At 39.6% G+C, this 9,932-nt stretch overlaps 1 protein-coding gene across 1 annotated transcript in view; it reads right to left on the bottom strand.

Moving 5' to 3' along the window:
* Positions 1-1,539: 1,539 nt before the first annotated feature.
* Positions 1,540-9,932, bottom strand: part of ANO4 (anoctamin 4) — a gene marked incomplete at both ends in the record, with an annotated part of 123,552 nt that continues 115,159 nt past the window's right edge. Inside the window, 3 exons of the mRNA XM_084205385.1 lie at positions 1,540-1,731; positions 4,673-4,778; positions 7,747-7,866. Of these exons, the coding sequence (XP_084061511.1) occupies positions 1,540-1,731; positions 4,673-4,778; positions 7,747-7,866 (418 nt within the window). The remainder of the gene's footprint in view (positions 1,732-4,672; positions 4,779-7,746; positions 7,867-9,932) is intronic.

Here is a 9,932-nt window from a genome sequence, read left to right as displayed (position 1 = left end):
CCTTTGATCAAAGCTCCCCCCCTCATGCAAATAGCACAGCTCTCCTTTGCAGTGGAAAAAAGTTAATAGATCTATTTTGCTGATATTTGTCTTGGTGCAAATGGTCCTGTTGTCTTGTGGAGCTTGAGGTATCCATCTGTAGGATCTTGCACTGTGTGGTCTGTCCAGAAGAGCAAATTCTACTTTCTACCAAATTACTTCCAGAATAACTTTTAGAAACAACTGATTGAAGAGCTTTCACAACACTCAGTATTTTGATTCATGTTGCTCTAGCCAACACTTACGATGTCTTCAAAGCTACAAGTCAACTCTTTTGGGTTAATAGTCTGGAAATTTTGAATGTCTCAATTAAATCAGAAATTTTAAATTTCTCAATATTAAGGAATTTGCTAAATGATACTGACAATGGCTTATTTTCCCCAAGTCTCATTTGCAGCCTGTGCAGAAATGCTCTGCATTAAGGATTTCCAGCTGTTTCATACTAGAGTCTGTTGTTTTGGCTTTTCCCTCCACCCCTTCATAGAAAATGGAATGATGAATACAAAAGGTGCTACAAGTGTAGATTTTCTGGATGACTGTGTTTTATTCTGCTCACCTTGTTCATCTGCCTTTTTTTGTTTGTTTTACACAGGCAGATAGGTCTTTAAGACACTGTCTGACACATGGTACGTGTGTAAGCACACCCTTATTCCTGACTAGGACTCAATGTGATCTGGCAACACAAATCCATGGGCAGTTCTGGGCAGGAACTTAACCTGATTTGATTCCTTCAGATACCAGACAGTCCTATAGCTGAAAAGGCACTGTTCAAAACTTTAACACGTCTTACTAACTTTTCACAGTGTCATTTCCAAATAAATGACCCTACAGCTAGATACCTCTGGCCACATTTAGACGCTTGGCTATCTGCACTTCTGATGCCTACGTTTTTCAGCATTGTCAGGCCAGCTGATCAGACTCATGATCATGCATCTCCTTCTAGATGATACTTCGGTGTTGCTGAGCAATGGAAATGGTCCAGCTGCGTGACCTGAACTGGTGGCAAATGCGAACTAGCGCAGCTGGGTCTGCTGTGGAAGAGAGCAACGCTGCCATGCACTGCTGCAGGTGGTGGCCACACACACAGACAAACACTGCCACGTTGCCAAGGCGCAGTCACTGCTTGGGAAGTAGCAGCTTCATGAGAATGAGCCATAAGATCACCAAGTTCTGTAAAGCACTGGAAGTGGTGTAACTGCTTTGAAGTTCAGGGCCTCGAGTTTAGCCAGGGCCTGGGAGCTTCCTGGCAAGAGTGCAGAGGCTTAGTATGGGTCTGATGTGCTCGTGTTGACATCAGCTCTGGAGAAGACTAAGCCTTGGAAACACCTCTAATTTCAAAAGGCTTATGACAAAATCCACCCTATTGAAGAGGGGCACACATGTGCTAAATGCACACATTACTGACTATTCCTTTCAGTGCACTCTCTGCTGTAGAAAACCAGGATTTTTTTTATAAACAAGAGTTCTTATCTTCTTTTAAGCAGTTTCTTCCTCATCTTGTCATGGCCACTCGTTGTGATACGATTTTCCATTCTTTTTCCTTTCCTTCCTCTCTTTTTGCAGACGTTCTAGCTCAGCTTCATACATCATTTCCTGAATCAGGTACTTTTCTCTCCTCATTCGATCTCTCAGATCTTTTGGAAGATCTGGAATTAAGTAGGAGATCAGATGCTTTATGCAAAAGACAAGGTGCTGTGAACACAAAAAAAGGAAAGAAAAAAATTAAAAACTCAGAAAGAAAACAAGTAATTTTCATATCTTCTGAAAACCATCTCTTTCTGATATGCAGAGAGATGCTCTGTTTAAACTAAATCCATTACTAAATTTTAAGAGAAAAAACCATGAAGTTTTTTTCCCCACAAAAACTCCAGCCAGTCAGTGAAGTGTGGGTCGCAGCAGAAATTATGAGCAGGTGAGTTAAAATAAAGCCTCAAAACTGTTCTATGACCTGTTCAAAGCCCAGAGATCATGATTTGCTCTAAGGTTGTTCGGACAGAGCCTGGCATTAGTACTGGTATTAGTTCCTGCTCTGCAGGAAGTGGAGGCTCAAATGATGCGACACTTTCCTGTTGCCATAAACACTTACATCAAAATTTTAAGTAGTATATCTATACAAAAGCAATGCAACGTATCTATACAAAACAAAACCTAAACATTTTTTCTTACACTCTGTCTCTTATCCAAAAGACATACTCTTGTTTAGCAAACACCACAGTTAAATAGAAGTTGACTGATCCTTTGTCTCTCCTATTTTAGGCATGACACAGCAAAACTTGAGTTTGATGCCCGAGGATTGCATGAGTGTCCTTTTCTGCTTGATCAAAAATGCTGCTTGGAGATTTACTCACTTCACTTAAGAGGGGGAACAAAAGAATCCTCCATCTCAGAAAGGACACACATTCTAGATTGGAGAAATAAAGGCATTTCTTTTTCTCCAAGCAGAACCCTTCTTTTGAAAGCCACCAAAAAGAGAATGTAAAATGTTTTCCATGTATTCTTGCCTCATGGTAAATAAGCTCACAATACTCTAATTGTTGGGGTTTCTTTTGCCAAATCTAAAACGAGGGGGGAAAAAAGCTTCTTCTGTCAGTTTAGCCTGGACAAAGAATTCCTTTTGCAGTGATAGGAAATACTTTTGTTTGTTTTCAAAGGAGGTTAAGTTATCCAAAACAAACCACACTCAGAGTGCCAAAAAGGGGCCTGAGCCTAGGCAGTTACTTGATTTATGAAAAAAACCTTCCTTGAATCCCCCATCTCTTTGTGCAATCTTTATTGTAAGCACTGCAGCAATCACAATGCAATCCTTAGTGTTTTCAAAAAAAATAGGTCATGGTTTCTGCTGTAATTACCTTTTTGATTTAATAGATATAGTTAAGTTATAGTTATAGTTATAGTTATAGTTATAGTTATAGTTATAGTTATAGCTATAGCTATAGCTATAGTTATAGTTATAGTTATAGTTATAGTTATAGTTATAGTTATAGTTATAGTTAGTTATAGTTTGCATTGTCAATAAGCAGAGTGGCTCATGTTGAGGCAGGCAGATATGAGCCAGCCTATGTTTTTGGTTGAGACAAAGCAAAAAGTCAACTCAGATGTGCCCATTAACACTAGAAGTTATTCCACAGTTGGTCACAGATTGGGTTGGACACTGAGATTTGAAAAGGGCTCACTTTTCTTGCCTCACTTCTCCTTGTGTCTGCACTGGGCTGCCTTTATGTCAAGTGTGTACCAAGAGGCCAGACTCTCTTCGGTCTTTAAAATTCTTAGGCTGACCTGCCAAGACCATTCTTGTAGTCCTTTTTGGAAATGCATACCCTGACTTTCCGTGCTGACTGCTCATGAAACTAGAAGGGATTAAGCCCAGCAGGCCTCCATCAAGTATTTCTCTCTTTCTTTCCCTTAATATTTTTCTGAGCGTGGAACAGATGATGGAAGAAATTATTTCCTTGGAAACAAACTGCTAATAAGTTACCCAGTGTAAAGGAAGAAGAGAGCCCAACCTGCAGTGCCATATTCCTTCACCTGGGAAGGTCTGAAAATTGCAATCATGGGGAATTTGGTGAAGTCCTTGGGGTTCTGCTGAGCCACAAAGAACAGAAATAATAATCTAGAAAATGCTTCTTCTCCACCTTTGCTCTAACACAAATGCTTCTGTTGTGTTATCCAAAGAGGTGTGTTGAAAGCTCAGTTGAGAATGAATTTACACTCTTCTGTGAGTCAGAATGCATTATGTGCTCATGAACATTACACCACATGCCAGTATGGTGACTACAGTTTCCGTATCTGTGTTGAATGCCCTGTTGCTATGATTTCAGAGCAGAGGATTGAGTAAAACGTTTTTTAAAATCATGTGTTCCTTTGGCTTCTTCACAGTGTAAAAGAAATTTCAAACTTCTTGTGCTGGAGAGATGTTGGGCTCCTGGATTCTGGTGGGGATATTCAGGCACTTGAAAATTAGGCCTTAAGAGCTGCATTTTTTTTTTTTTTGGTAAATCATCTTATCCTATTTTCTTCCCTTCTAGCTCTCTTTTTCAAAATCAGCGTGGGAATACCAGTCATGTGAAGTAGGTACGCTCTCCTTTGGTTTGCCTTAAAGATACCTGAGATACTGACTGTAAATACTAATATTATGAACATAGACATAGATACTGAATCCTTTTCATTGTCATAATCTTTGTGATGGCAACTATTCTGGAGGAATGAAAGGCAAAAAAAAAAAAAAACCAAAGAAAAAAAGCTAGATGTGTAAATACTGTAACTTTAATTATCATTGTTTCTCAGTTGCTCAGATTTAATATTTTCTTATGTTCCTTCACCCCTATTCTCACACAACAGTCAGCATATGGCTTCCCAACCTAGACAAATTACTAAAAAAGTAAATAAAAGCTTCATTTACTTCCCCCTCTTTGCAAGCCACTGATACAGATTTCAGTTTTATTTTCCCTTTTCTATAAGAACCTACATTCCTGTGACTGTTCAGAAAAAGAAGCCGAGAATACAAAGCACAATATAAGCAGAAGAAATGAAAACAAAAACCACCTCAGCAGATCACACATCACAGATCAGCAAAACTTCAGAGGGAAATTTGTTTTCTTTTTGGTTTTGTTCTGCCACCTGGGTGGGCACTGACCTCAAACACAATGATGAAGGCCAGGCGTGCAGCCAGGACGTGCCAGAACTGCAGCGTGTATCCGTAGGGCACTGGCGAGTGCGGAGGGTCCCGATAGTCCCTGTACCTGGAAGACAAGCACAGGGTGGGAGTTAGCAACCTCTGCGCTGCTGCCTGGGTGAAGGCCAACCCACAACTCATCTCTTCTCAATCAATACATTCTCTGCACCAAAAATGAGCTCAGTCCAACCTGCACAGTGTGCTGCTTGCTTCTAGGGCTGGGCTTGATTTCAGGCCAGGTGCCTGCTTTTGAAGGAGGTGTGCTGATCACCTCTGCTTACCACGCTTTTCTTCATGCAGATGGACTTACTTTCAGCTGAAACCTACCAGGAAGATGCTCTCCAGGACTTCTAATGGAAATTGGGTACAAAGGACCCAAACCAGTGTCTGTATGAAGAAAACCCCTGAAACAAATGCAGAGGGTGGGGGAAGCTTTGACCCTACAGCATCTCCCTTGGCAGCACAACATGTACCTTTCAGGCATCTCCTCAGAACCTGGAGAAGGGTGGGATGCTCTGCTCATTTAAGGGACACTTTATTCCCTTTATTCGCGGACATTTTAAACCCTGTTTTGCCAGCCTGACAGTTCTCCCAAAATCCATATAAAAATGCCTCATGGATTCCACCTGGCCCTTGAGCAATTAGTTGGCCAGCCCTGGTGTAAAACATGACTCACCCTGACTTAAGCAGAGCCAGCACTGCACCTCTTAGTCTATCAAGAGGTGAGGATCATGAGAGAAAGTGATCTAGTGTCTTTTCTCACAGTATTGTTTGTAAGACTTTAGGTCTCCAAAATTTAACTGTAGGTATCTATGGGGAAAGTTGGATCCAGGAATAGTCCAAGACTGTATTTACAAACCATGAATCTGTTTAAGCCACATATTCTGGAGTCCATTTTTACTAGCAGTTTGTTAATTCTAAAATAGAACTGGGGAAACCTTATTTAAAAGTAGTGTAAAAATTGTTCGCTTCATCATCTGTTTCCTAGATGGGACAGAAAACCCACTGCAAAAAATATTGAAAATACCATAGTAAATAATACAGGTTTATCACTAAGTTAGCTTAAAGAAACTAATGAAAATGCAGATGAATAAAAGAAATAAACATCATTTAATCTCTATGACAATCTGTATTTCTCCATGAAGCTTCACCTTCTTAGATGGCAGAGGGTGTTATACGAACTGAAATAAACTGCCTTGACATCATAGTTAGCATCAAATCTCTCAGAATTGCAGTGTTTAGAATAAGTTCTAAAAACTGAGATGATCTTTCCTTGTGCAAGTAGCATTCTGACTTCATAGTTTAGGATGTTTTACAATACCCTAAACATCCCAAAAAGAGAAATCCCTGGACCAAGTCCCAGCAGAGTATATTTTTCTTTCTTTTTTAACTCACTAGGAATCCATTCTTACACATGAAAAAATGGGGAAACCTTTATAAACAACCAGAATAGCACAGCACTATCTGTGTTCTAGGCAACCAGAAGTTAACTGGGACTTTTTTCAGACATACTGCCTTTCTGTAAAAATGCCTACACTGTTACACACTAGAATGTGATATTTCCTTAACTCCCTATCAATATCTGCCCTGAAGTGCAATTAAAATGATTTAGTAGAATGCAGTTTGGTAAGAAGCTGATAAACTCAGATAAAGGAAGATGTTAATTTTCTTTCAAGGGTAGATATACATAACAATTCAGTGTCTCCCAAAAGGACAGATATATCTTTTGGAGATTTATCACACCAAATTTAATCATGTTCTGTTTAGGAGATATTGAGCAGACAATTTTTTGGTTTTTATTGTGGGATTTCCATCATCAAATTTAAGGGGCAGCAACTTCATGCTAGATGTTGGGGAAGAAAGGAATTGAAGGGGGGGAAGAGAATGGTCAGAACGACAAAAAATGATTAAATAATGCTATAGCAAACAATGTGGCATGGAATATTCTCACTGTGGTTCCGCTCCACAGGTGAATTCAGCATTGGAATATTCTTTCTGCCAAACAAGTTGCAACAGTCTTAAATATGAGTTATTTAAATGAAAGCATGGATGCCACCCCCTCCTCCCATTTATTATGCTCAAAATCCTTCCTATTCACAAAAACATTGCAATATTGCAAGTACCACTGACTTTTGCTGTATCACAGACCTTTGTGGTATCACAGAGTATCTTTAGTTCTTTAGGCACTCATAAATAAAAGGATTTCAGCTCTTCACAGTGAAAAATATTGGGACCAAGTGTATCTGCTAAAAGGCTACCAGGTTACATGCTTGTAATGTAACATTGCAGTTAGAAAATGGTAGCTGTATTTGTTTGGTTGGGACACTATTTAAGACCTTTATTTAGACCCTTGAGGTTTTTGGCCATTAAATTCACTCAGGTACAAATCTGCCATTGCAGACTTTTCTCAGACTCCAATTTCTCCAATCTGTTGTTGAGGTCAAAGGCATGCAGATAATTAACTGCTCATCTTCTTTTGATTCAAGCCACAAGTATCTGATTATTACTAATAATCACACCAGTGAGCAATAACATAAACATATTGCCAATTCCACAATTTGGAAATGCTGGACTTGAGGTTTCGTAAAGACAGCTTATGACAGAGGCTGTTTATGTCTGTCAGACCTGTGAAATTCCTCAGTGTGGCCTCTCCTGTGCAGCCCTGTGATATCATCTCATCACAATTGGGTCTCACTGGTACCTAAGTAATCAGGCACCGATTACTGGCCCTTTAATACCATATTTATCCATGATGATTGTGTCTGAGTCAAGCTATGACACCATAAAAATCCTGCATTAGGAACACACTCCAGACACCAACCCTTTGGCTTCTCTTTTATCTGAGGAAGGAATCACGCAGGTAACAGCCAAACAGCACCAAGAAGAGCATGACCCTGAACAGCACAGTTAAAACTTTCAATTTTTGACTTCAACTTTTCAATTTTTGACTTCAATTTAGTTCCAATTCCAGATTTATTATGATGCTTCTCCATTTCAATGTCCTAAAGCAGACAATATGTTGACCAGAAACTTACCTGCAATATTTTAATGGTGAACCGGAGAATTCACTTCCATTTGATGTTGGCTCTGAACGGTTTTCAAAGTCAGACACCAGAAACACTGATAGACTGGCATTAACATAGCCAACCATACACCTAGAGGGGACAAAATGCTGTCAGCAGGACACACAGCAAGGTTTTTCCATTAAATGTTGTACCCAGGAGGATGTCCTTTGGTTTTCATAAGATCCAAAAGTACGATTTTGGTGCTTATTAATATTTGAAAGGGATGTTGAGGCAATATAAAAGAAATGCTAAAGTAGGTCAGATGAACAATAAAAGTGAAGCAATGGTAGATTTCTATGGGAGAAGGAACGGTGAAGATTGGGACTGGTTACTTTTGAAAAGTCACCTAAATGGTGAGCAATAGAGGCAGAGAAAATAATGAGGAGTGTTAGGAAGATAATCAAAATATTCCCACTGTTACACTCATGGTACTAGCACAAAGGGACACTAAATCAGATGGAAAGATAATACACTTAAAACAGCTTTTTAGAAAATGTCCAGTTAATCAGAGGAACTCCATTCTAGAAGATCCCAGTGTGACTGAACACTGTGAGGGCCAGGCAAAATTTAGAGAGCACTGAGTAGGACAAGTTATGTCCCCTGTTGAAGGGCTGTGGGTGTCAATAGAAGGCTCAAGTTTGGTGTTAGTAAAGTTGAGGAGATCTGGCCAAAATGTGTTGTGCTGTTCATGCTGCACTGCCCAAACACAGGTAAGTGTAGGCACACTACTTATCTTGGTGTAAAGTATAATGCACAGTAAGGGTTGGGGGATTTTGGTTTTGGGTTGGGTTTTTCTAAAGATGGACTTTACAGTCTTTGAGAAATTATATTCAAACACCATCTGGCTTTGTCTCCATACTGATTACATTTGGAACTTAATTTAATTCCAGTATTTTTCTAGCATCATTGTGTGTCATATAGATCTAATAGTTACAGACGTTTTTTGAAAGAAAAGAGTACCTCTCTCTTTTAAGCTATTAAATAACAGACAATCTTCACCCCTTAATTTGAGAAAACTCACTATTCCTGTGGATTTTTGAATACCTTCCTGCTTTTGTGATATTACTTACTAATAACATTATTCAGAATGCTGACACAGTTTAAATACAGGTTGGCTCCTTCAAAATATGAACCTGACAGCTTCATCTAGAAATTCACTCAGAGAAGCAGCAGAAATGTGACAACATTGTACTAGAGTTTTGTGAAAAGAAGGTAAGAGCCAAACTGTGAGCCAAACTACTTCCCCTGTGCAGAACTTGTTTCAAAGCCACTGAGTCATATTTGAGTCTTAAGAGAAATATTTCTAAAGGTGTTGTTTTTCATCCACAGTGATTCTGAGAAAATCCTTCCTTATGCTTTCCTTAGCAGTGAGAGTTGCTTACAGTGCCCCAGTATCCTACTGATCTTTACAATGGCACGAGCAGAGGCACATGTGCTCAGGAATAACTGGCACCAGACCACTTTGCCCCTGGAGGGATTTGAAATCTTCATGAAAGTAAACAGAACATCCTCCCTAGCCCCAGCTAAAACACCAAATCCTTGCAGCACAGGAGTTAGCAGGTCTGCTAATCAGGAGCTGCCACACCAGATGCCCTTCTTCTGTCAGTATTATTGAATGCATTGACAGTCAAAAGGTGTCAAAGAAGCAGCAACAGATGAACTCACTTTCTGCAGCAGGGAGTAACAAAATCAATCTGCCACATGTCCAATAGCAGAATGCAAGCTCTCTGTCACTGTCTTCTGTTTAGCCTGGGTTTCTTTGCACAGCAGGCTTCCTTGCTAATGGCACTGCTAGAGCATTTGCAAACTGTGTCTGTGTTTGGCTGGATTCAGTGACCTTCCCGGAGCCCAGCAGCTGAGATTTCACAAGTGGCCATGAAGCAACTATCTCATGCTAATATAATCTCAATGTTTAGCAACACTGAAAGAAAATCCACTCAGGCAGCAGGGATTCAGAACACAAATGTCTCCTGGAAGATTTAATCTAAGAACTCTAGTTTTAGAAGAAAAACAAATTGCTTTTCTCTGTGAGTATATATTGATGTGTTGGAAATTTCTTCCTCTTGCTCGACACTACTTTTTAAAGTAATGCATGCTGAACATTACATCAGGAAAACCCCAGTGTGCAAGTTTAAGATGCTCAACAATTCTTTACT

The sequence above is a fragment of the Fringilla coelebs genome (genome assembly GCF_963513975.1).
Source record: "Fringilla coelebs genome assembly, chromosome: 5".
In the NCBI taxonomy this organism is placed as follows: domain Eukaryota; kingdom Metazoa; phylum Chordata; class Aves; order Passeriformes; family Fringillidae; genus Fringilla; species Fringilla coelebs.
The sequence above is the reverse complement of the archived record's forward strand: the minus strand, read 5'-3'. Positions and strand labels throughout refer to the sequence as shown.